At 43.1% G+C, this 27704-nt stretch overlaps 1 protein-coding gene across 1 annotated transcript in view; it reads left to right on the plus strand.

Moving 5' to 3' along the window:
* The first annotated feature begins 1366 nt into the window (after window positions 1-1366).
* Window positions 1367-27704, plus strand: part of acad11 (acyl-CoA dehydrogenase family, member 11) — a 172370-nt gene continuing 146032 nt past the window's right edge. Inside the window, exons 1-6 of the mRNA XM_068001800.1 lie at window positions 1367-1570; window positions 11701-11800; window positions 13905-14030; window positions 16065-16226; window positions 19530-19694; window positions 19997-20144. Coding sequence (XP_067857901.1) covers window positions 1443-1570; window positions 11701-11800; window positions 13905-14030; window positions 16065-16226; window positions 19530-19694; window positions 19997-20144 — 829 coding nt within the window. The 5' untranslated portion in view covers window positions 1367-1442. The remainder of the gene's footprint in view (window positions 1571-11700; window positions 11801-13904; window positions 14031-16064; window positions 16227-19529; window positions 19695-19996; window positions 20145-27704) is intronic.

The raw sequence follows: 27704 nt of genomic DNA on the forward strand, positions 1-27704 counted from the left end.
TTGGTTTTCAAACTGGGATCTATAAGGGGATCACAAGGTGTCTTACAAGTCATCAGATTTTGTGTATTTGTGATTTACTATCATGTTATTTTTGCTACTGTATACTAAAGAAGCATATTGTCTTTTTATTTTCTGTTTTTAATTCAGAAGTTAGTACTCTCTGGGAGCTGTCAATATTTGAAGGGGGTCCCAGGGAGTTACATACGTACGAATATACGAACATACGAATTAAGAGCAGGAGTAGGCCAATCGGCCCCTCGAGCCTGTTCTGCTATTTGATAAAATTATGGCTGATCTTATTGTGACCTCAACCCTACTTTCCCATCTACTTACTATAACCTTTGATTCCCTTGTTAATCAGGAATCTATCTAACTCAGCCTTAAAAATATTCAATGACCCTGCCTCCACCGCTCACTGGGGAAGGGGAGTTCCACAGACTCACGACCCACTGAGAGAAAAAATTTCTCCTCATCTCCGTCTTTAATGGGAGACCCCTTATTTTTAAGCTGTGGCCCCTAGTCCTAGTTTCTCCCACAAGGGAGCATCTATCCCTTCTAGTCCCCTCAGGATCTTATATGTTTCAATAAGATCACCTCTCATTCTTCTAAACTCCAGTGTATACAGGCCCAACTTGTCCAACCTTTCCTCATAAGATAACCCCCTCATCCCAGGAATCAGTTGAGTGAACCTTCTCTGAACCGCCTCTAAAGCAATTATGTCCTTTCTTAAATAAGGAGAACAAAACTGCACACAGTATTCTAGATGTGGTCTCACCAATGCCCTGTACAGAAGTAGCAAAACATCTCTACTTAAGTTGGTCAATATATGCACAGGATGCTCAGGCGTGAGTTAATATTTGGAGGGAGTCCTCCATACAGAAAAGTTTGAAAACCACGGTTCCTTTAGAGGTGTTTTCAGTGTAGAGGTAAATGCATTTTAGTACTGCAAAATTATAACCGTACTACAGGTTAGAAGTGCTGTGGTGTTTATTTGCCATCATTTTAAATTAAGTTAATCTTTTGTTTGCAGAGGGTGAAGAGAGTCGTGTGTCACACCATTGCACAACTAGTACAATGATGCATTTTCGTTAGAGTTGCATCATGTGTTTGTAAATAGATTTCACAAACAGTACAAGTAAAAAGAAAAAAGTACAAATGTTAGAACTTTGAAATAAAAACAGAAAATGCCAGAAATACACAACAGCTTGGTCATTGCTGAGTATTTTTAAGGCTTTCTCAACACTTTTTTTTCATGAACACCCCTTTTAAGACCGAACTAATTGCATCCTAAACAGAAACTAGTTCAGTCTGCATCAGTCCTCTCGCAGTGACTTTAGATTCAATCTACTTTTCTGCCTTACTGGTTCTCCCTAGTGGAGTGCTTTGAGCGGATCAGCCTGCTGGATTGCGCTGGAGACTTCCCCCTGAAATTTCTGTGGACAATGGCTGACACTACCCCAGTCCGGGAAAATCACATCTTTAATGAAGAGGCTGTGGAGAGGCTTTTATCTGCCCGGATCCCAGACTTTCCACAAGGTCCGCAGCAACCCTTCACCGTTAGACAGTACAGGTAACACTCAATAAACCTCCGAGAGTTTCTGGCACTTCCAAACAAGCGGTAGCTAGGGCTCGACTTGCTGCCAATATGAGAGCCGGGGAGTGACTCTACCTGTGTCAGTGAAACGTCTGAGGGCCTCCGAAGCCTCGGGGTTTCACAGCTGCGTCCCGACCTGTCTTGAATGGTGGTAGCAGCCAATGCGATTTGCAAATAAACAAGCTGTTTACATTGAAACCTGTGTGCACACACTTGGGTCACCAAATGCACGAAATAACTTTTGAAATAAGCTCTGAAATAATCGCCTTTTAAGGCCTTAAAAAGGCAAATCAAGCACTAGGGTTTATTTCTCGAGGGATAGAATTCAAAAGCAGAGAAGTTATGTTAAACTTGTATCTAACCTTGGTTAGTCCACACTTGGAATACTGTGCGCAGTTCTGGTCTCCATATTATAAAAAGGATGCAGAGGCATTGGAGAGGGTGCAAAAAAGATTCACAAGGATGATACGAGAACTGAGAGGATATCCTTATCAAGAAAGACTAAACAGGCCAGGGTCCAGAAAAGAGAAGGTGGTGGGGTGACCAGATTGAGGTCTTTAAGATAATGAAAGGGTTTAATAGGGTAGACGTAGAAAAAGTGTTTCCACTTATCAGGGAGTTCAAAACCAGAGGTCATAAATATAAAACAGTCACTAATAAATCCAATGGGGAATTCAGGAGAAACTTATTTTCCCAGAAAGTGGTAAGAATGTGGAACGCACTACCACAAGGAGTAGTTGAGGCAACTAGCATAGATGCATTTAAGGGGAAGCTAGATAAGCACGTGAGGGAGAAAGGAATAGAAGGGTATGCTGATGGGGTTAGATGAAGTAGGGAGGGAGGAGGCTCTTGTGGAGCATACACACTGACTTGGACCGGATGGGCCGAATGGCTGTTTCTGCGTTGTAGTTTCGATGTAACTGTGCAAATGTTTTTGAAAGTCGGAGGTCCAATATTTAAATATAATAAAATCTAGTGTAATATATGCCAGCTGTTATTTTCTGATAATTTGTTGTAGATTTTCGCTTAAATTTGCCACGGTGAACCCTCCACTATGGATGGCAGTACGGTTCGACTAGAGCCTGCTGATATCGCAGGACACTTGCAAACAAAATAAAGGAGTAACGCTCCAGTTAGACATTACAACAAGACAAAAATGGGGAGTGACTACGTGGAGGGTTGTCAACTCTGGAGGTGTGATCACATGACATGCAAATGTTATTGCATTTACCTTATAAAGGTTGGGTTTCACGCCAGCAGCTGGTGTGTGAGAAGTTCCCAGAACCGGGAGACCACCTTGGGAAGAGGGGAAACCAGAGGTGGGAGGAACTTTGATTCCGCCAGTAACTAATAGTAACTCACTGAAATCGCAGATAGCTAATAGTAATACTGGTAACACTTAGACTCCCCCTCATAACCAACAGTAATACATAAATTCACTGTTAGTCTATATGTAACTGGCAGTAATAGGTGTAATGCCAAGATACCCCAATATCTTGCCTGTAACCAGTAGTAATCCTATAACCTGCTGATATTCACCCTGAAACTGTAGCCAGAATCCCCCTGCATTGCACAAGGTGCGGTCAGACTCCCCAATCAAAGCCACTTTTAACAGACCTTATCTCTCTCCCTATCTCCTTGGATTCTGGTTCTGTGTGAAGGTGATAACTCTGAACAGTGAACCGATGTGTACTTGGACTTCACACGTCAAAACTGGCCGGCACATATTAACCTGAACCAAACCTTAAGCCTCTTTATTAAAGATGTAGGGCCAGAATTTGTTGAACAAATAACGGCATGTGAACGACACACACCGTTATTAACGTGCAAATCGGCCAGCAACTTATAGTGAGGAAGAGATACCCTGTGAATTGCGAATCACCACAAGTTGCTGGATGATTTGCCGTTAGCTTCTCGAAAATGGCACCTCGCCCTTAACCTCCCCGTGAGTTTCATGAAGTTGCTGCATTTGCACATAATTTCCACAGTTTAAATTGTTCACTTCCTGGGCCAGACAGGTTGTTTGGCAGACGATAACAATGATTATGTTAAAAGGGTACTTACGCTATTAATTACCAGACTTAACTTTCTGTGGCAAGTTTAATGTGCAATTCATGTGCTTCACAGGAGCGTAATCATACAAAAATTGACACCGAGCCAAAGAAGGAGATAGTAGGACAGGTGGCCAAAAGTTTGGTCAAAGAGGTGGGTCTTAAAGACAGAGAGAGAGATAGAGATGCGGAGAAGTTTAGGGAAGGAATTCCAGAACTTAGGGCCTGGATGGCTGAAAGCATGGCTGTCAGTGGTAGGGTGAAGGAAATGGGGAATGGACAAGAGGCCAGAGTTGGAGGAACTCAGAGTTCTCGGAGGGTTGTAGGGCTGGAGGAGGTCACAGAGATAGGGAGGGGTGGGTCGATGCATCCTAAACTCAGCTCAGCACACACACTTCTAAACCACTCTGTGGGCTCGGACTCAATAAAGGAGAGTTTTCATAGAATGATAGAAATTACAGTGCAGGAGGAGGCTATTCGGCCCCGGTGCCTGTGCCAGTGCTGGTGCTGTCTCCTATAACCCCATTCTCCTCAGATCATTTTATATTCTTCCTTTTCAAATACTTATCCCTTCCCTTATAAATGATATTCTAATCTTTGCCTCAATAGCCACTTGTGGTGAAGTATCCCATGATATAATAGCCCTCAGTTCATAAACCTTCCTCCTCTCCTCCCCCTTGGTTCTTCCAGTAAGAATCCTTGGTTCCCGTTCCCTAGTTCCACATTCGCCCACCAGTGGAAACAATCTTTCACTATTTACTCACAGTAAGTTCCCCAGGTTTCACTCACCCCTTTACTGGCTGCTCCTCTCTCAATGCCACTCCCACTCACCAAGTTGCTGCTGCTGCTCCCAGCTCTGCAGGAAATGCCGGGCCCATGTCTACCCTAAGCTTCAGTCCAGTCTCCCTCTCTCTTTTCCTCCCTCGCCCCCGCCCGCCCGCCCGCCAGAGCCCCAGTTCCTCAACCCCTAGTCCCCAGTCTCTCTCTCTCCCTGACCCCTGGTCTGTGTCACACTCTCCTCCTGCTCCGAGTCCCAATCCCTTACCCCCCCCCCCCCCCCGCCCGTCCATCTCTGGTCATCCACATCCCCCCACCCTGGAGATTTCTCTGTGGTGACATCACGGAACCGGGGTGGGGGAGGGCACTGCTGTGGCGACAAATTTAAAGGGCAAAGTTCTCCTCTACTGCTAGCAGCAGTGTCCAGGTGATTCTTACCCCATTCTGGGAAACTGTGGCATTCCAGGAGAGTTGGCAACCCTAATCATATAACTGATTTTGGGGTTCAGAGATGATTCTTGTAAACTGTTCAAACTTTGGCCCTGTGGTTTATTACATTATTTGAACCCACTGATGTGATTGCTGTCTTGTAATCATTCCAGGTGCTCATCATTCATTATCTTTGCTCTGTCTTAAGTTTTATGTGGAAATGTATTCATATCATGTGATTAGGATTTTACAGCAATAGTATTCAGGTTTCCTGCAACACTGCTGGAAGGTTCTTATTGCTGAATTCGCAAGATCACAAAATAAATAGGGATGAAGGATCTCATTGGACTCATCTTAGCTCATCAATTTATGTCCTCCCATCACATCAGATCTTCAATGAATCTTAAGTTTTTCACCTCCATTATTCTACCCAGAAGACCATTCCAAATGTTAATCTCTGTTTGCATGAAAAATTCTTCCTTACATCTGGCCTAAATTGACATTTTTGTCTGTACCTTTATGTTCTGTTGAATTGGTTTACCATAAAATAATGGTCTAGATTTATCTTATCTTTACCATTTAATTTCTTGTATACAATCTGCTCCTGATAATTCAGTGTCATTTTTTGTGCTACAAAATTTGAAGAATCCTATCATTTGAATTAAGCATGCAAATAGCACATCAATGAGCTAACCACAGAATTATCAGATCGTTTGAATTACGTGACTTTGAATTGAATAGACTGCACAGCTCTATAAGGTCTCTCAGTCGCCTCTTCTTAAAGAACTCAGTTTTGAAGTCTTTCCCCATAACTCATGTAATTATTTGAGCCCCATTTTTGTTTTGGGTCCGCTCTGATTTTTCTCAATTTTACAACACCAGGTTATAGTCCAACAATTTTATTTGAAAATCACAAGCTTTCGGAGGCTTTCTCCTTCGTCAGGTGAATGAAAGCTTGTGATTTTCAAATAAAATTGTTGGACTATAACCTGGTGTTGTAAAATTGTTTACAATTGTCAACCCCAGTCCATCACCGGCATCTCCGCATCCTGATTTTTCTCATTCATTTTCTCTTTACTGCTTGTCCTTCCTTTCCATTGCACTGTTAATTTTATTTTATAATCGCAGCTTGTCAATATGGACTCTAGATTCTGAGGTTGTGGACTGAGCTTTTAATCAAATGAAAAATAAAAAAAAGACCATAATTTTAAAAGATCTTGCTTTTTAAAAATAGTATAAAACAAGTTATACAGGAAAAAATAATTATTACTCTGCAGTATTTGTTTTAAAACATAAATCCTATTAATTTTAACATGTCACTAGACACAATGTTTTATGTAAGATCTTTGATTTTAAATCAGATTTAGACAGTAAATAATTGAAAGTTTCCCATATTTTACATTGTTATTTTGAATTCATGGCCATAGTTTGTAGATGAAGGTTAAGGGGAGATTTGATAGCGGTGTTCAAAATCATCAATGGTTTTGATAGGGTAAATAAGAAGAAACTGTTTCCAATGGCAGAAGGATCGGTAACCAGAGGACACAGGTTTAAGGTAATTGGCAAAAGAACCAGAGGCGAGATGAGGACATATTTTTTCTGCAGCGAGTTGTTATGATCTGGAATTCACTGCCTGGAAGGGTGCTGGAAGCTGATGGAATAATAACTCTCAAAGAGAATTGGATAAATACTTGAAGTGGAAAAATTTGTAGCGCTATGGGGAAAGAGCAGGGGAGTGTGATTGATTGGATAGTTCTTTCAAAGAGCTGGTACAGGCATGTTGGGCTGAATGGCCTCCTTCTGTGCTGTACCATTCTTTGATTCTATGAAGGGATTAAAAGTAAAATGCTGAGAATTACTGATGGGACAGAATTGTACATGAAGTTCCAGGATTTTGACCCAGAAACGATGAAGAAAAGGTGATATATTTCCAAGTCAGGATGGTGTGTGACTTGAAGGGGAACATGCAGGTGGTGGTGTTCCCACGTGCCTGCTGCTCTTGTCCTTCTAGGTGGTAGAGGTCGCGGGTTTGGGAGGTGCTGTCGAAGAAGCCTTGGCAAGTTGCTGCACTGCATCTTGTAGATGGTACACACTGCAGCCACGGTGCGCCGGTGGTGGAGGGAGTGAATGTCTAAGATGGTGGATGGGGTGCCAATCAAGCGGGCTGCTTTGTCCTGGATTATGTCGAGCTTCTTGAATATTGTTGGAGCTACACTCATCCAGGCAAGTGGAGACTATTCCATCACATGCCTGACTTGTGCCTTGTAGATGGTGGAAAGGCTTTGGGAAGTCAGGTGGTGAGTCACTCGCCGCAGAATACCCAGCCTCTGACCTGTTGTTGTGGCCACAGTATTTATGTGGCTGGTCCAGTTAAGTTTCTGGTCGATGGTGACCCCCAGGAAGTTTATGGTGGGGGATTCGGCGATGGTAATGCCGTCGAATGTCATGGGGAGGTGGTTAGACTCTCTCTTGTTGGAGATGGTCATTGCCTGGCACTTGTTTGGCATGAATGTTACTTGCCACTTATCAGCCCAAGCCTGGATGTTGTCCAGGTCTTGCTGCATGCGGACATGGATTGCTTCATTATCTGAGAGGTTGTAGATAATGAAGCAATCATCAGCGACCATCCCCACTTCTAATCTTATGATGGAGGGAAGGTCATTAATGAAGCAGCTGAAGATAGTTGGGCCTGGGACACTGCCCTGAGGAACTCCTGCAGCAATGTCCTGGGGCTGGTATGACTCCAGCCACTGGAGAATTTTTCCCCCTGATTTTACCCCACAAAACTAGGTGGGATCATGAGTTGTGAGGAGGATGCAAAGCAGCTTCAAGGTGATTTAGACAAGTTGAGTGAGTGGGCAATTACAAAGATGCAGTATAATTTGGATAAATGTGAAGTTATCCACTTCGGAAGGGAAAAAAGAAAGGCAGAGTATTATTTAAATTTTTTAAAAATGTATTCGTTCATGGGATGTGGGCGTCGCTGGCGAGGCCGGCATTTATTGCCCATCCCTAATTGCCCTTGAGAAGGTGGTGGTGAGCCGCCTTCTTGAACCGCTGCAGTCCGTGTGGTGACGATTCTCCCACAATGCTGTTAGGAATGGTGATAGATTGGGAAATGCTGATGTACAAAGGGACCTGGGTGTCCTTGTACACCAGTCACTGAAAGCAAACATGCAGGTGCAGCAAGCAGTTAGGAAGGCAAATGGTATGTTGGCCTTCAGTACAGGAGCAAGGATGTCTTACTGCATTTATACAGGGCTTTGGTGAGACCACACCTGGGGTATTGTGTGCAGTTTTGTTCTCCTTACCTAAGAAAGGATATACTTGCCATAGAGGGAATGCAGTGAAGATTCCTGGGATAACAGGACTGTCGTATGAGGAGAGATTGGGTCGATTCGGCCTGTATTCACTCGATTTTAGAAGAATGAGAGGGGACCTCATTGAAACATATAAAATTCTGACAGGGCTAGACAGACTGGATGCAGGGAGGATGTTTCCCCTGGCTGGGGGGTCCAGAACGAGGGATCACAGTCTCAGGATATGGGGTAGGACATTTAGGACTGAGATGAGGAGAAATTTCTTCACTCAGAGGGTGATGAACCTGTGGAATTCTCCACCACAGAAGGCTGTGGAGGCCAAGTCACTGAATATATTTAAGATGGAGCTAGATAGATTTCTGGACACAAAAGGCATCAAGGGGTATGGGGAGAGAGCAGGAATATGGTATTGAGATAGAGGATCAGCCATGATCATATTGAATGGCGGAGCAGGCTCGAAGGGCTGAATGGCCTCCTCCTGCTTCTATTTTCTATGTTTCTATGTTTCCTATGTTTATTCCCATTGACTTCAATTTTACTAGGGCTTCTTGATGCCACACTCGGTCAGATTCTGCCTTGATGACAAAGGCAGTCACTCTCACCTCACCTCTGGAATTCAGCTCTTTTGTCCAGATAGATTGGTGAGGACGAGGTCAAGTAATTTAATGCTGATGAATATAAAATAATGTACATATGAGTGCATAACATTTAACTCTGATCACATAGAGAATTTTGATGCCTCTGTCAGCAAGAACCACTATGCGGTTCTCAGGGTAAATTAAAACAACGATTCCAATGTGATACTCAGACAGCCTCATACCATGAATCTTTACTTCAGTTCGTGGAGGTCGGTTGTTGCCACTGGGGCAGAGCCGAGCTTTGTATGTTCCTGTTCCACCATTGAGATCAGTGGTTGAAAACAAGTTCTTCACAGTGGTTGTCAGATTGGTTCTACATCGAGAGATTACTTGACTGTACAACTTTCATCAGATTACAATCACGGATTTGGGAGTAGTTTACAGCCAAGTCTTTAAAAATATCTTTATAATATCGGGTAATATTGGATTAGTAGAACAAACTGAATGTTTGAGGATATTGTCAAGTGTGGAGTCCAATGTTGGGACGTGCTGTCTACTAGATATAACGAGAGGAACTGTCCACCCACTGATGAAGTCTCTGGGTTCAACCAGGCAGAAAGTTGGATTCTGGTCAGGTTTATTTGAATTTATTTTACTCACCCTATGTTAAACTAGGTGAGAAAATTCTGCTACATGCTTATAAAATCCATCAACTAAACCAGTTCTTGGATCCAGTCTACTTTATATTTGTCCTGATTGTCCATTATGATGTTAGCATTTCCAAATATTTAGAATTTAAACCAAATAAATCTTGGTTTAAAAACTGCACCAATAATTTATGTCTGAGTTCTTACCGTTGTGGAAGATGGCTTTGCTTAGGATAGCTGCTCTGATTGTTCTTGCTGAGGAAAAACATGACATCATGCCCATCTACGAATGAGGTGATTTGAGGGCTTGCAGGACAAAAATGAATGATTTTGGCCTATTGGAATGTGTGAGGAGACTTAGTAGGAAAGTCATTATGGAGTTCTGTGACTTGCTTGTTGTAGGTCTGGTCACTGTTTCTGGGAATCCCAAAGTGCAACTTGTGGCATTTAAGTTTTAGCTGCCTTGAATTCCTTCACCTGGAGGAGATTATGTAGGCCTTGAAGAGAGTGCGATATCTCAGTGTATACAGGAGACTCTAATGCCACATTTTTCATATTTATTCACTTTTGCTAAATTTTCAGGATCTGCATGTGTAGCATTTATCCTGCAAAGTTATTGCATGCCAATTATGTTCATGGTGAAACTCACTTGACCGGATGGCTCTTAATATTCACTGAAACCATGGCTCATCGCCAGCCCAGAATCCATTATAATCAAGCCCATAAAACAGCCTATCAGTTGTAGAGCTATGTTTGGATAGTTGAAACTGGATACATTAGGTGATATCTTATCGAATGAACCCCAGAAGTCTGCAAGATCTTTGCTGTTTGCTTCAAGAAGAGTATATTTGCAGATGGATGAGAAGCAACTACATGCTGTGTAACGTGATGAGTTAAACAAGTCTGTACCGGGGCTTGAAGCAGGCAGTCGCTATCTTTATTCATTCCCATTTCTGATTAAGAACGGGATTGAAGGTAAAAAGTAAGACTGTATCTTTGCCATGAGTGTCATGGATCTATCATTTCTCACTCCTTCTTGTGGTTCCCATTCTCCTCCAGTTCCACTTGAGCAGATCTGGAATAAGCTGCTTCAGTTGCATCCAAGGGTTGCAGTTACTCCTGACAAGGATTTGAACTTGAAGTGGTTTACCTGGGTGCATTTATAATTTGGATCCACTGAAAACTTCGACATTGGAACCATGTGCACAGTACTTACTCTGAATTACGAAGGCCCCTAGCTGAGCAGTGCAAACAAAAACACTCAGCTCACAAAATCCCACTGACAGGTTCATCACTCAAAGGAACAGCTGATCTGCCAACTGGGATTTTATGAGCTAAGTGGTTCCCATTGGTGGTTCTCAGTTGGTGCTTTGTAATTCGTGTGAAACAGACTATTGGCAAAAGAGGTCACTCCCATATCTGGTTAGGTATGGGAATGAAGATCTTGGTGTGGATAGTGATCAGAATCCGGACTGAACACAATGGTTCCTGCAGGGCACGCAACACGGAAATGACGTCTGTAAAATGGACCGGGTACTGGTTGAGTAATGTAGGTTGTAATGTTAGATCGATATCTTGGAGTTTTGATAGGTTGTATTTGTGGGGTCAGAGAGACATTTCTAAAAGCTTTACTCTTTTGACAAGTTTTGGATGTGTTTGTGTTGTGTGTGATTGTATTTTCAGCAGAGTAGATTCTAGATAGTCTGTGAAGGGAGCAAGCTTAACGGGCATTCTTGTTCCAGGTTTTTGATGCTATGTTAACTGAGTTTAACTGTGCCATCGCATTTGGAAGCTCCTCTAAACCAGTTTCTTCAATAATGTTCAACAGCAGTAAATCAAATGATCTTAAAATTGATGAGAATTATTATCTGTGGCTGATTTTAAAAAAGGTAAACAGAAGGTGATATTCTGGCTGGGTTTCCTCCCATGCACTCACTAGCCCCCAATTTCCAGGAACATTGAAATGAATGGAGGGGAAAATCGGAGGCTGGCAGAAGCAGAAACCCCCCCCCCCACACCTATCTCTCTTGTACCTAATCACAGTAATGTGCTAATATCCTGCGAAATGAATGGTTTATTGAAATCAAACAATTGAACGTTCAGTTATATTTACTTAAATAGCAACAATCGTTGCACTCCAAAAAGTTATTCTTTGACGTGCTTTGGGACGCATGGAGATGATGAGAGAAACATTTTATTGTTACAAAATAGTTAGTTGGCCCTGATATTTGTTTGATTTGTTTTGTCTCTAGGCTGCTGTAATGATGTGTTTCTAACATTAGCTACTCTTGTGTTTTATTCTAGATGGGGACAGTCCAACCCAACATTCTATTTGCAGAAGGGAAACAAAGAGTATGTCCTGAGGAAGAGGCCACCCGGGACACTCTTGAAAGGAGCACATCAGGTACAGTAACCTAGCGAAAAAAAAACTTGCTATCAAACTACCATGCCTTCCTGTTGGAATGGCCAGTATTGTTCTGTGCTGTGATTGTTAGTAAAACTACTGAATACACTGGCAATGATCTCAACCTTGCCGTCGTCGCTCGATGACAACAACAACAACTTGCATTTATATAGCACCTTTAACATAGTAAAATGTCCCAAGGCACTTCACAGGAGCGATTATCAAACAGAATTTGACACCGAGTCATATAAGGAGATATGAGGACAGGTGACCAAAAGCTTGATCAAAAGGTAGGTTTTAAGGAGCGTCTTAAAGGAGGAGAGAGAGGTTGAGAGGCTGAGAGATTTAGTGAGGGAATTCCAGAGCTTAGGGCCTAGGCAGCTGAAGGCACGGCCGCCAATGATGGAGCAATGAAAATCGGGGCTACGCAAGAGGCAAGAATTGGAGGAGTGCAGAAATCTTGGAGGGTTGTAAGGCTGGAAGAGGTTACAGGGATGGGGGGCGGGGGAGGGGGTGCAAGGCCATGGAGGGATTTGAAAACAAGGATGAGAATTTTAAAATTGCGGCATTGCCGGACTGGGAGCCAATGTAGGTCAGCGAGCACAGGGGTGATGGGTGAACAAGACTTGGTGTGAGTTAGGATACAGGCAGCAGAGTTTTGGATGAGTTTATGGAAGGTGGAAGATGGGAGGCTGGCCAGGAAAGCATTGGAATAGTCAAGTCTAGAGGTAACAAAGGCATGGATGAGGGTTTCAGCAGCAATTGAGCTGGGGCAGGGGCGGAGAGTAGGAAACTAGTACAAAGAGCACTAAAGTAGGAATATTAAGTGTGTTTTTAAAAAAAAATGTGAAGGTACTCTAAGAAAGCAAACAGAGAGAGGTGTAACATGTTGGTACCTCAGTGCCATGGAGTGTTAGGCCATTGGTTGGCATTCATGATTCCTTACTTGGTGACGTTTACAGGGAGAGAAAGAAGAAATTAGCAGACCAGTCACCAAAAATTGCACTCGCTCTCCAATTTGAACCTACGCTAAACTACCTTTTGGCACATAGTCAGCCCACTGAGATTGAATGAAGCATCTATTTCTGTTGTGTGTTGGTAGCTGGGTTCAAATCCAAGATACGTAAAGATGAATCAAATACTTCCTTAGTTTTTTAAATGAAATGAATTAAGTAATCCGGTTATCACTGTACATGTTGTAATTCCATAAATTCAGCTTCAATGTAATATTAATTGAATATGGTTTAGGATTTATGGTAAGAAGTACATAAAGATTAAAAGTGAGGAAATGTAAATGTACAAAAATAATGGGAAAAGACTATCCGACCCATCAAACCCATCCAGTGCAGACATGGTGCAGCCATATATGCATCATTTAGTCACCTCCTAGTCAAAGAAGTACTAAACATATGAGCTAATGGCTCACATAATAACTTTCTCATTTCCTTAAGCACCCTGGGATCAATGGTATTAGGTCCAGCTGCCTGATCAGTCTTAAACGCTTTTATTGCAGCTAACACCATTTGTGCATTTATCTCTATAGTATCAAGTATAGCATCACTCCTATCCAGCACCACTGGCACCCTGGCATCCTTTTTAAAAGTGTTATACCTGTTCAGATCTTAGATTGAAGGGTTATAGAAGGACCTGTGAGACACTTGACCTCAGCCTGCTGGAGTGGAAACTTCTTCTGTGTTGTCTTTATTAGCACAAGTATTCACAAAAATAGGTTATGGAGCATGGCGCATGTCAATGGGAATAGAAAATAGGCCCAGGTGTGTCATACTACACAGCTCTAGCTAATTTGCACATTTTTGGGAGATGAAAATGATCAAATTAGCTGAGCAAATCAATTAAATACAAAACACCTTGGATAAAATGTGTAAATACAATACAACGGACTGTAAAATAGATGGAAATGTTGATTCATAAAATCAGGCCTCTCCTTATCCCCTTTTAACATAGAAAAGGTTCCATATGTTCATGTCAAATAACTGGAACATGTTAAAAATGATCTGCTAACAAATGGGACCCGCAGCATTGTGTATCAATAAAGGATCTTAGCGAGGCAGAAACTCTGAGCTTCTGATTTCTTTCTTTTCAGGTGGACAGAGAATATCGAGTGCAAAAGGCATTATTTGAGGTGGGATTTCCTGTACCAAAGCCTTTGCTGTTTGTTGATGACTGTTCCATTATTGGCAGTGACTTCTACGTGATGGAGCATGTGAAGGTATGTAGGACAGGCGCATGTGGTAGCAAATGTTTTGAAATAACTAAGTTGCAATATTCTTTTTAATTACATTTTTGTTTGTGCCTGTGACAGGATAAGCAGAGTAAATCGCCCCAAACAATCCTTACACATGGCAGATGCAATTTAATGCAGGGAAGTGTGAAGTGATGCATTTTGATAGGAAGAATGAGGAGAGGCAATATAAACTAAATGGTACAATTCTAAAGGGGGTGCAGGAACAGAGAGATCTGGGGGTGTACATACACAAATCTTTGAAGGTGGCAGGACAAGTTGAGAAGGCTGTTAAAAAGCATATGGGATCCTTGGCTTTATTAATAGAGGCATAGAGTACAAAAGCAAGGAAGTTATGCTAAACTTTTATAAATCACTGGTTAGGCCCAAGCTGGAGTATTGTGTCCAATTCTGGGCACCATACTTTAGGAAGGATGTCAAGGCCTTAGAATGCAGAGGAGATTTACTAGAATGGTACCAATGAGGCAGGCCATCAATTACTTGGAGAGACCAGAAAAGATGGGGTTGTTCTCCTTAGAACAGAGAAGGTTAAGGGGAGATTTAATAGAGTTGTTGAAAATTATGAGGAGTTTGATAGAGTCGATGAGGAGAAATTGTTTCCACTGCTTGGAGTGTTAGTAAACAGAGGACACAAATTTAAAATAATTGGCAAAAGGACCAGGGGGAAGATGAGGAGAAATTTACTTACACAGCGAGTTGTTATGATCTGGAATGCACTGCCTGAAAGATTGATGGAAGCAGATTCAGTAATAACTTTCAAAAGGGAATTGGATAAATACTTGAAAAGGAAAAATTTGCAGGGCTATGGGGAAAGAGCAGCGGAGTGGGACTAATTGGATAGCTCTTTTTTCAAAGAGCTGGCACAGGCACGATGGGATGAATGGCCTCGTTCTTTGCTGTATCAGTCTATGATTCTAAGTACTGCTGTTTTTTTTCCAATATATAAAGTTTGAGTGTGAGGCTAATCTTTTTGTGGTATTTAATATTTGTCTTCCCTTTCCCTTTCCAACATTCTCACATCGTTTGTAGCTGATGGTAAATTTGTGACATGCTTCAAAGCCTCTGCTTGGCTTAGCAGAGACTTGAGCTCATTATCTAGGCTGCCACTTTAGTGTAGTATTGAGGGAGAGCTGCATTGTCAGAGGTGAAGTCTTTTGGATGAGACATTAAACTGAAGCCCTGCCTGTTGGTTCAGGTCAAAGGGCAAAAGATCCCTAGCACTATTCGAAGATGAGCAGGGCGTTCTGTCAATGTCCTGGCAAATGTTCCTCCCTCGACTAATAGCACCAAAAGCACGTTAATTAATTTTTCACCTTGCTGTGACTGCCTGACTTCCTGGCTGGAGCCGTTGGCATGACTCCCATGCACTCTTGGCACAGGTTTGTTCCCTGGCATGTGCCATGTGCTGGAATCGGAGCGTCGCCAGCAACAGGGGTGAAGTTAAAGGCCTGCCAGCACTGTGGCCTGAAGGTTGTCTTGGGAGTGGAGGAAATATTTAAAAAAACCGTTGTCTTTGATCTTCGAGTTGCCCCCAGGACCCTCAAAGACCCTATGGTCTGCGGATGGTCCTGGTGCAAACCCCATTGCCAAGTTTTTTTGGGGTGGCCCTCCATTTGGGTGCCCCAAGAGGAAACTCAGGGAAAAGTGAGATGGGAGATGGGAGGTGGGGATCGTTCTCTCCCACCTAATTAAAATCCTTACACTGGTCCAGAAACATCCATAAAGGGGAGCTTTTTAAGTCCTGGGACAGCATTGTCTGAGCGGAGACCTGATACAACAGGTCACTGTCCCCATTTCTTCTTTGTGCTTTGGGAAATGAGCATTCCCCAGGCACTAGGAAGAGGAAAGTCTACTCTATGCATTAGTGTGCACTCCTCTATTCAGAAATAAAATTTCGGGTTGCATGACCTGCCCTCTTTAATGAAATCAGAAGGCCTAAGAGTTGCGATTTTTACACCAAATTCACCGCATTTTTAAAATTCTTGTGTATTTATGATGTAGGGTCGGATATTTCGAGATTTGAACCTGCCAGATGTGGGCCCAGCAGAACGTGCCGCCTTGCACTTTGCCATGATAGCAACACTTGCTAGACTTCATTCGATTGACTGGAAGGCTTTGGGACTGCAGGGCTATGGCAAGGACCACGGTTACTCCAAGAGACAGGTTCTCTTTCAATAGATAACACTTTTTTCTTTGTTTTTCAAACTTCTGTAATTTTAAAGGGCTAATCTCCTCATCAGTGCACCCTTCATTGTTTTCTGTTTCTTTTTATTAATTGTTTTATTTGTGATGCGGGGGGGGGGGGGCGGGGTTATTTCTTAATCAGTGAGTACTGCTGACCTCGTTGGGGGGACTGACTTGGAAGAGTTTCTGAGCCGATGGTATGAAGAAGCTCAATTAATATCACTGAAGTAATTTGTATTTTTACTGATAATTCAACCGCACCTCTCATAGGGTTTATTAATTTTTTGCGAATTTTCTTCCCTGCCATGTTGAAGGTGTTGATTCTTTCCTGGAGTACAGTTTCACTGTTGGTGGCAGTCCTCTGCTACTTTGTGGCCATTCTTAATGTGTGAGCCTAGACAGCTTGGGCATGATTTTGACCCTGAGCTGGGAAGGGGGATCAAATTGAGGACAGGAAACTTGGAAGTATGGGCTTCCCGGATGTCCTTACGATTTTGACATAAGGACGTCTTTTATTTTTTTTGTCAGTTTGACAGGCTGGTCTCAGTCAGACTGGAGAGCAGCCAGGAAGAGGATGTGAAAAGGTAAGTCTTCAGGTAGGTCTTTAATTGTATGGATGAATGGGGTGGGGGGGGGGTGGAGACATGGGGTGCATGGGTGGGCATGTGGGCATTGGGGCACCAATGGGCATGGTTGGGCATTGTGGCACCAATGGGCATGGGGAGGAGTCAGTCTTGGGGGGAGAGATCTGGGGGGAGGGAGAAGGGATCCGGGGTCCGTGATTGTTGGGGGGGGGTCAGGGGTCAACGCTGGGGTCCACGATCATAGGGTGTCGGGATCAGGGGTCATTGTGGGGGTCTGCAATTGTTTGGGGGGGGTCGGAGATCAGGGCGGGGGGATCCGTGATCATTGGGGGGGTCGCTGCAGGTAGGCTTGTTGAGCCGGGGGAAGCACTCCTGCTCCTCTGGGCCCACAAACTGTGCCAGAAAGGCACTTAGCTGCAGTTTCGGGCCTTCTCTCCTCCTCTCACATGGCATGAAGGAGAAGGCCCGGGAATCCCGACCCCCAGAGATTGAAATAGCAAAATCTGTAAAAATGGAGGCCCACAGCCTCTTTGAAAGGTTTTAGTCACCAACCCGCCTCCTGCTCTGAAATGGTTGCGATTTTTAATGCCCCCCGCCCCCAGCCCAGCTGTTTTTTCAATGTTAAAGTAGTGCCCTAAGTGTTAGCAGGCTTGGAGGGCAATTATAACCGAACCTGATCTTGTACCCATCCAATGTCCATACACGCATGCACTTTTCAGCATTAGTTGCTGAATTTTGATAAGATGTGGAGATGCCGGTGATGGACTGGGGTTGACAAATGTAAACAATCTTACAACACCAGGTTATAGTCCAACGATTTTATTTGAAAATCACAAGCTTTTGGAGGCTTCCTCCTTCGTCAGGTGAATGTCAGGAAATCCTTAAACGTATCGCATTTATATTCAGAGAACAATACCTGGTGATTACAGATAATCATTTCAACTGCCCGTTGTCAAGGCAATTAGAGTGTTCAGACAGAGAGGTGTTACCTACAGGACCACCGAATTTTGATAAGGACAAGAACCCTAGATAACTTCGTGCTGCCTGGTGTCACTGAGAGCAGATGCGGTCCCTATCACCCCCGGCTGAAATCAGCTAACTGAGCACAGACCAGGAACTGAACCTGGGACCTTCTGTTACATGTGACTCAATGCTTTTAATGGACAAACATAGTATTCAAATAAATTCTTAGTACAATGCAAAACCAGTACATGCCCCTAAAAGGCAAAGGCTCCACTTTGTAGTTAAGCAACCATGGTCAACAAACGAGGTAAAAAACAGTATCAAACTAAAAGAAAAGGCTTACACAAATGCAAGGAAAACGGGACTAGAAGAGCTAGAAAAAGCAACACAGGGTGACAAAGAAAGTAATGAGGTGCAAAAAGGGAATATGAAAAAAACTTGTAAGGGATAGCAAAGCTAATAGTAAAAGTTTTTATAAATATATTGCAAAAGAGAGAGTGGTAAAGAGGAATGTGGACCCATTAAAGACAGAAGCAGGTGCGACTATAATGGATAATAAGGAAATGCCAGACTTTTTAAATGAGTACTTTGTATCTGTTTCCACAGTAGAGGAAGGGGACAAAGTAAGTCAGGGCTGTTGGTGCTATTGCAGTGTTGGACCACCTGATGTTATCTCTTGAGTGCTGATGCCAAGTAATGTCTGTTTAATATGTGTGGACCAGCCTGAGGGCCTGTAGATGACTTCTGGGAAATAACATAGGTGCCAGGCAGCATTCACTTCCAATCACCCATAATTTTATATTCACTCCACATTTATATTGTTACGAGGTGGGATGAAAACTTTAGTATGATGCAGGCACTGGATTCATAAAGCAGCTGTGCAGGAGTTGCTGATTAGCCTTTCAGCTGCAAAATATATAGGTGTACGTGAATAATACACACACACACACACACACACACACACACATGCACAAATCTGTCCCTTAATCAGCATAAATTATCAATCTCACTCAAGGGATCACAGGATGGCTAATTAACACTGTGTGGGAAATGGTAAGATGTCACATTGGTACATGTAGGGTAGTCTGTGAAGTTGGAGCTGAGGTTCATTGTTAGGGAAGGTGAGGGTAACTTTACTTTGGTATTTAAACAAATAATACCTGAACTGGGAGGGCTTGATGCTGACATTGGATGCTTGAAATGGAAAGTATTTCAATCCCCAGCACTAATGTCTCTCACATCGATGAGCACAAAATTCACAAAAATGTCATTTAGGAAAAAAAAACCCCACAACGATCATTACATTGACAACAGAGATCACCCTCCACTATTATTTTCAATCTGCCAATTTTTAAAAATATGTTTTAAATTGTAATGACATAATTGGGGAGGAACTGGCTTGGAGGAGTTCCTGCATTCAACGATTGGAATCAACTGCATTAACATCTAAATGGGCATTCTATATGCAGGTATTTGGGCCTACCAACTGAGGAAATTAGTTGTGCCTTCATTGCAGTTATGTGAGTGAACCTATTTTCACATAGGACTCATATAGCTAGCAGAAGAGTAGGCTTTCATTTTATCAGTCTGAGCTAGATTTGAATCCCGGAAATGATAGGCTAGTGTCTAACCCACTGATTTGATTTTGAGAATGGGGCACTGATGATATGATTGCCTGTTTAAACGTATAGTTGGAGCTCTGTAAACAAATGGATTCTTCTCTCCCTGAACTCAGGTTTTAACTTGGACGGCACAGTACAAGGCTGCTGCTTCGACTGACGTACCTGCCATGAATAAGCTATCGGAATGGTTGATCAACAATTTGCCAGATAATGAACGAGAAGCAACTATAGTTCATGGTGACTTTCGGATTGAAAACATAATATTTCATCCCACTGAGGTAACTCATGTTCACACTCCTACATTTAAAGTTTCCCGGTGTAGTGTATGACATGTATGTTTTGGAGTACCCACAATAATCCCCATTCTATCTGCAGTTATTCAGAGTGTGGCTGCAGCATGCTGGTGACATGCCTCCCACATTCCCAAAGGCAGAGAGAGACCACCACAGAATTCACTCTTTTTGGTTATGAAAATTATATATATATATAATATTACACACTCACATATTTATACACACACACTATGTTTGTGTTTATTTGGCTTGCCTAATAGTAAAAAAGTTATGTTTTTAAACTCTAGGCTCGGGTACTTGCTGTGTTAGACTGGGAGCTCTCTACCATTGGACACCCTATTGCAGACATGGCCTATGCATGTATGCCTTTCTATTGGCCTGGTGGTATCTTTTTTTCAGGACAGAGCAGTAATATCAACATTCTGGATGTGGAAGGTAAGTTGTTAAAGGTGTCATGAGCATTATATTCCAATATCATTGAACTGCTTAATTATCTTTAAAAATAGAAGCCCCGAAAATGCACGCGGCCATTCATGCCAATGTAGCACTCCAGAGGCGGCACTTCCGTCCGCCAATTATCTTCAGTGCTGACCCCACCGTAAAACGTGTGAGCCCCTTGTTTAAATACCCTTTGGCATTTTGTAGTGTAATTCCGCTGAAATCGGGATCTATGTGCTGGGCGTGGGGATGTTGGAAACTATTGGTGCAGCCTTTAAATAACAAAAAATGGTTGAAGATTGGGGAGCAGCAGATAAATAGTGAAATTCATGCAAGACTGGATTGATTGTTAGGCATTTGTGATGGATGGCTCATGCAAGATTTTGTGGCACTTTTGAAGAATGTCTTCTACTGAAGGATCTGGCGGAGGCACCAAAAGAAGGGAGCGGGGCATTGAAAAAATGCAGAAAAGAAGAGCACATAATTTTAATGAGAAATGAATGGTTGAAATGCTCGTGCTCATGGAAAGAAACCTGCAAAAGCGCCTCGCGTGCCATGAGCATTGGAGGTGGCAGTGCCGGAAAAAGTTCAGTGACCTGACAAGGGCAGCCAAGGTAACAGACCAGCCACTCTCCCTTTTCTTCCTTGGGCACCCTGGCCACCAACACACCACCCTCTAAAATGACGAGCTTCCCAAGTCACCCTTCACACTGGTTCAAGAGTTCATTAACAATGTATTTTACAAGAGGTGTTGCCAACTCCCCTAACAGGAACTTCTTGCATACATACCTTAAAACTCCCTCCTCAATTTTAACAGAGTGATACTGGCAGATCTATAATCTCAGCTGTCTAATGCCACCTGGACGACACCCCTGACATGCTGGCTTTCACCTAATGCACTTGATCTTATTACAGGAGAAACTTGTACACACTGGTGTAGACATTCATCAGGGCCTGATGTCACGATCAAAGGTGGTGATGCATTCACATTGCATGCCCAAACTGGGAGGCCCGAGACCAGCCTGAAATTGGGCTTCGGGCCTCATCTAAATAATCTGGGCGAGCTTCCAGCACCTTCTGCATGAACAAATTTCAGACTGCCTGCCTTGTCGGCAGCGAGTGCCGGGTTGGGGTGGGGGGGGTCCGATCACAAGTGCTGTGGAGCTGGGCTCCACATGAATTTTTAAAAAATGACTAAAACTCACATTTTCATTGGTGGCTGGTTCTTTGGCCACATCCATACCAGATGAAGCTGAGTGGAACAGGGCTACTGCCTGTTCCACTCCTCAAGACACCAATTTCCCGAATGGTACTAAGACAGGCGTAAAGCCATCAGTAATGGCCATTTTAGGCAGCTGCCGGGGCCGTCTGAAAAAACGTCTGGCTAATTTTGGGTCGGACATCTTTTGGGCGTCCTTAGGGTATAGAATATTGGTCCCCGAAATTGGGTCTCGTTGCACCCATTTTACCTCAACATCTGTAAAAGGCAGGGCCAGGATGGAACGTAATGGACATTAGAGAGTTGACCGCTATCAAAAGCAGGCCGTAGAGCTGCTGGGAGGGCAATCTGCTCAAGCTATTGGAGGTAGAAAGAAAGAACTTGCATTTATATAGTATGTTTCACAACCTCAGGATGTCTCAAAGCGTTTAACAACCAATGAAGTATTTTTAAATGCAGTCACTGTTGCAATGTGGGGAAACACGGTAGCTAACTTGCCCACAGCAAGGTCGCACACACAGCAATGAGGTGGGGAGATCGGTGCCACGGTGGCTTCTTTCAGGTGGTCCACTTTGTCACCTATTTCACACAGGTGTTCTCTTTCACATTAGTTCCTCTACATTGCACCTGTAACTTCTTAGCTGCTCTCTACTTAAATCTACTTCTGCCTGTGCTACCCTTTTAGAAATTACCTAGAGTTACTAATCTGTCTTTCGTGCTCCCCCGTAAAGTAAAAAGTAAAGAAAGACACTCGCGGAAAGTAAAAGTTAAGAGGGGGCCTGGGATGAAGAAAAAAGGTTTAAACCAAAAGGGGCAAAATATAACAAAAAAGAGAAACAGCCATGAGCAGCAAAGCTAAGATAGAGACCATGAGGTGTGTTTGCTGTGGAATGTTCACAAATGAGAGAGCCAGATACAATAGAAGGGTGAAGAGATGTGAAAACTGTTTGTTAATCAGGGAGCTGAAAGCAAGAATTATAGTCTTGAGGAACAAGGTACAGGAACTTACAAGGGCAGACAGAAGTGAGTGGAAGTTTGAGTACGAGTGGATATTATTGCAGTCAGTAGGTGAGTCAAGTCAGGAAAGTGATATGGCTAGGCTAGCATCAGATCTCGAGAGTGAACATTCAGGGATTGGAGTTGGAGACCAGTACAGTCAGGAACAGTGTTGTCATGACAAAGGAACAATTGCTGAATGAAGCCAAAGTAATGGAAATACTGGATGGATTAAAATTGATAAAAGAAGCAAAAAATATAGGAACCTCTGTGAAGCTACCCAAGAGATTATAGCAAGGGGTACAATAGTGCAGTATGTTACTGGACTGGTAATCTGCAGCTCGGGACTAATAATCCAGAGAATGGGGCTTAAGTCCTACCGTGGCAGTTTGAGAATTTGAATTCAGTTTAAAAAACAAAATCTGAAAATAAAAAAAACTGGTATTGGTAAAAGTGACCATGAAGCTGTTGGATTATTGGAAAAACCCAACTTGTTCACTGATGTCAATTAGGGAAGGAAACCTGCTGTCCTTACATGGTCTGGCCTATGTATGAGTCCAACACCAACATGGTTAACTCTTAACTGCCTTATGGATAGGCCTAGCAAGCCACTTAGTTATCTGAAATGGGCAACTCTGGATGAGCAATAAATTCTGGCCTTGCCAGCGATGCTCACCTCCTGAGAATGAATTTTTAAAAAAGTAGCCAACATTGCAGAAGGATACAATGTCCTTAGGAGTAAAGGTAATTAGAAAACCAGAGAGGACAGCCTGGACAAAGACATGGTTTGCCGGTCACATATTATAATTGTAGGTGATTCTTTGCTCAGAAAAATGGATTGCCCTGCATGCCGTAAGGACAATCCTTCAAGATGTGAAATGTCTACCTGGAGCTAGAGCAGTACATATTGAAGAAAGACTAGAAGGTTTACTGAAGAGTGTAGATAGGAACCCTGAGGTAGCAGTCCACGTAGGGTTAAATGACATAGGGAGAAATACTATAGGGGCCTTAAAAGCCACACTTATGAGACTTGGCTCAAAACTCAAGGATAGAGAATGCAAAGTAATGTTCTCTGATATGCTTCCAGTATTTGGGAAAGGAGGGAACTTCACCAAAAAAAATTGAGGAGAAAATAGGAGTGGCTGGCAGCCTGTTGTGAGAACAACAACATTACCTTCATAATTAATTGGGAATCTTTCCAGAACAAAAAGGACTGGTACAGGAGGAATGGGCTATACTTAAACCAAGTAGGGACAAAGAGACTTGTGGGGAACATTGAAACAGCAATAAAAAATAATTTAAACTAGGTGGGAGGAGGCAGGGAGGAAACAGGATTTTAGATGAGACAGATTGTAGAATAGAAGGTAGCCAATAGGTTGGTATGGGCAAAGATACCCAGAGAGAGACATGTGAACCAGAAACCAAGAATAGGCAGACACCGGGGAACATGAGAGGAAGCAAATCGATACTAACCTGAACTTCCAAAAGGCTTTTGACAAAGTTCCACATGAAAGACGATTAATTGAACTCAAAAATGTTGGAATTCAGGGTAAACCCTGGGAATGGTTAAGAAACTGGTTGAAGAGTAGGAAACAATGAATTCTCGCTCTAGGAGTTGTGTCAAAGTAGAGGGAAGTATTGAGTGGAGTGCCTCAGAGCTCAATGCTCAACTACATATTTCTAATTTAGATAATGACCTGGATTCAGAAACTGAATGCCAAGTGGTCAAATTTGCAGATGATACCAAACTTGGAGGGGAAGTGGAATTGGAAGAGGCAGCTCAGAAACTACAGAATGGGTTGGACAAGGTATGTAAGTGGGCAGAACGATGGCAGATAAAATTTAATGCCGACATATGTAAAGTGCTACATATATGAAGAAAATATAGATGACACTCATACTCAATGGCGTGAAAGACACCTAGGAGTCTTAGTAGACTCAATGCTAAACATCCCCAACCAATGCAGAGCAGTAATCAAAGTTAATAGTATGTTGAACTACATAGCCAAAACAGTAGAACGTAAGTCAGAGCAGCGTCAGCCAAATGATACGCACTGTGTCTCTAAATATAATTTGGGTTTGGGCCTGTCGAATCAGACACGATCACCCATGTATATTTTTTAATATCAATTTGATCTTTATTTATGACAGACTTCAAGTACCAGCAAAACACAACATGGCCATAGCAATAAGAGGACACTGAGCTACATTTCCGGTATGGGGCAACCTTACCAACGGAACACAGTGATAGGCCCCGGTATTTACGGGAGGCGGGGAAGGAGTGGAGGTCGTAATGGTCAGGAAACCCGGAAATACGGATAATGTGGAGGTCCTGCTGAATTTAACGGCAGGATCTCATTTGAATTTTTATTCTCCGTTTCCCGTCCGGCATCAGCCAGATTGAGAGGCTGGCTGGCTGTCGGGTTGGAAGGCCGCAGCCAGGGAGCTGAGCTGAGGGAGGGAGGGAGGGAGGGATCGTGGGAGGGGGTGTGGGGGGAAGAGATCATGAGTCGGGGAGAGATCGTGGGTTGGGGGGCTCGGTGGATCGCGGTGGGGGTCAGCGGTTTGCGGGGAGGGAGGCCGATTGTGGCAGATTTGCTTGGGGGGGCCGGGGGAGGCTCTCCTGCTCCTCATGGCCCACAAGCAGTGCTGGAAAAGCACTGACCTGCTGGATCCGGCTGTTATCGCCTCAATTCAGCTGCTGGATTGCCGGAGCTCTGGGAGACTCAGCCCGCAGCTGTTAAATGTAAAAGTCTGTTGGAGGATTCTCTGTCTGGGTGTAGACTCTCCCTTTATACCCTTTCTTATCACTGCTATGTGACACTCTGCTGCAACCCCCTTTTTGTTTCTCCGCTTTCTCATGAACTTTACTACACTTGCCTGAACACAAGGCACCCCCTCCTTGCAATTAACACTAACAAACAGCAGTTACCTTTCACCTAGCATATTCTTTCCCTTTCTGAACATTATTCAACTCCAGGAATCATTCCACCTACGTGTCCAAATACCTCTCTCATACATCCAACATCAGTATTTCCCACACAGGCATTTGTACGCTATCTGATTTGTTCCCACACAGGATTCATTCCAAACATACCAGACATTGATTAGCTGTTTCAGACTATGATGGTTCAAAATGCCATAAACCACATTATTATACTTCTGGGATGAAAAGCTAACATTTCACACAGTTACAATTAAAACAACAGAACAGCAATATTACACTAGCAAGTCTTCTCGGAGAATCAGTCAGGCCTGCTGCAGTATCCTGATTAACCTTTTGCATCCCTGATCTCTGGCATTCACACAGAACTATTAGGATCGAATCTTTAGCTTAGTGGTAGCAGTCTCGCCTCTGAGTCAGAAGGTGCAGAGTGCAAGCCCTAAGTTCAGACAGTTCCACTAAGTGGACACTGGAGCCCCGGCTCTGAATTCTGGGTTGACATCCAGTGGGATGCTTACTTCTGGTGGGTGTGGACGGCTCCCTTTCATTGTATGGGTTGTGGGAGCCCATAAATCCCTCCTGCTGTATAGGACTAACCACCCTATCGGCTGGTATAAAGAGGTTATGGCCATGGAAGAAGAGTTCACCGCGTGGCCTATCGGACTCTTAATCAGACTGCGAATCCTTCCACTACTTCACCGTATTCTCCGAGGGAAGAGTGTGAAGATACAAAAACAAACCCAAACCCATTATCCAACAGGAGGTAATGATCAAACTTTATCATGCTCTAGTCAGACCGCACCTTGAATACTGTGTCCAGTTCTGGTCGCCAAGATACAAAAGAGGCATTACAGTGTTGGAGGCAGTGCAGAGAACAGCCACAAGGATGATCTCCATTGTTAGGGATCTGAATTATTAGGGAAGACTGGAGAAACCTAGGCTTTTCAGCTTGGAAAGGAGGTGACTGAGAGGTGTTCTTATTGAGGTATAAAAGATTGTTAAGTGTTGAGAAAAAATTAACTTTCAATTAAACTGCAGGAGTTGAACAAAGGAACACAGGTTCAAACAAGAGAAGGGTACTTTTGGGATAGATATCTGGAAATTCTTCTTCATACAAAGAGTGATTAATATGTGGAATAAATTTCCAAATAGTGTAGTGGAAGCGAAAACCCTGGAATCAATTAAGAAACAATTAAATGGGGTGATGTTTGGATCTCTTTGAATCCTTTTGGTTCTCTCAGTTACAACCATGTGTCTTGTTGGTAGTGCTCTCCAGTTTCTGTTCTTACGGCCCTTAGAGGGGTTATTATCCATGGCAACAGGAGTATTCTTTGTCGCCCACAAGCCATCTGGTTACTTCATATTCTTCCTTGAAGAAATCGGGGAGGGCAGAATTCCTGAGGACAAAAGCACCATGGCTTCTAGCAAATCTGGCATATAATTCTTTGCATTTGGTCACATATGATCTGTGCATTCAATAAGTGGAAGTCCTGTCTATTAAGATAGTTTAGGGGTTTACTGCAGGAGCTCGCAATGCTACGTGAGTGCCATCTGTTGCTCTCTCCACTTTGGGGAACTTGATAAAATTGTGTGGTTTTATAACGCTGCTGCCTGGCTGTCATTGGATAAAATCACCTGCTCTCTTAAAAATGGTGTTGATGACCTGACAAATGCACACCTGGACGGCACCTTTGGGTGATTTTACATGGGTCTCCTGCAGCTTTTGTGGATAGGACATACCTGGGTTTTGGGGACTTTACAGTGAATTTGGATAAATGTTGAGTTGTGTTGAGTCCAATAGTGCTCGGCCTGTCATCAGATTTTGAGTGTCTACCTCTTAAATCTGGTGGAGTTGTCCACTTGTGTGATTTGTCCCTGTATGCCGGCAGTTTTTTGGCTTACCGTATAGTATTTCTTCCAGTATATATCGCAACAGTCATCTTGAATTTCTGCAGAGACTCTCCAGTGAGAGGCTGGCGGAACTTCTGGAAAAATGGCATAAACTGCAATTTACTCCATTTTTTTATGGCAGGAATTCGGAAGAATCCCACGGAAATTTGGGACCAGTATGTTGTACACCTAATTTTTTTTTCATGGGGAAGAAGTGGGAGACACTCCTAGAAATATACTGGCTTGGCTCAATTGGTAGCACTTTGGTTGTAAATTCAACCTCCAATCCAGGACTTTGGTACATAATCTAGGCTGACACTGCAGTACAGCACTGTGAGAGTTGTCAGTGGTACTTTCAACAGAGTTTCCATTTCCATCATGGTTGTTCAGGTGAATGTTAAGGATCCTACGGCACTATTCAAAGATGAACAGGGAGTACTCCTGGCCAACATTCCTCTTTAACCCCGAGACCATTAAAAAAATGATTATTCTGTCAGATCAAAATTGG

Source organism: Heptranchias perlo, chromosome 2 (genome assembly GCF_035084215.1).
Source record: "Heptranchias perlo isolate sHepPer1 chromosome 2, sHepPer1.hap1, whole genome shotgun sequence".
NCBI lineage: Eukaryota > Metazoa > Chordata > Chondrichthyes > Hexanchiformes > Hexanchidae > Heptranchias > Heptranchias perlo.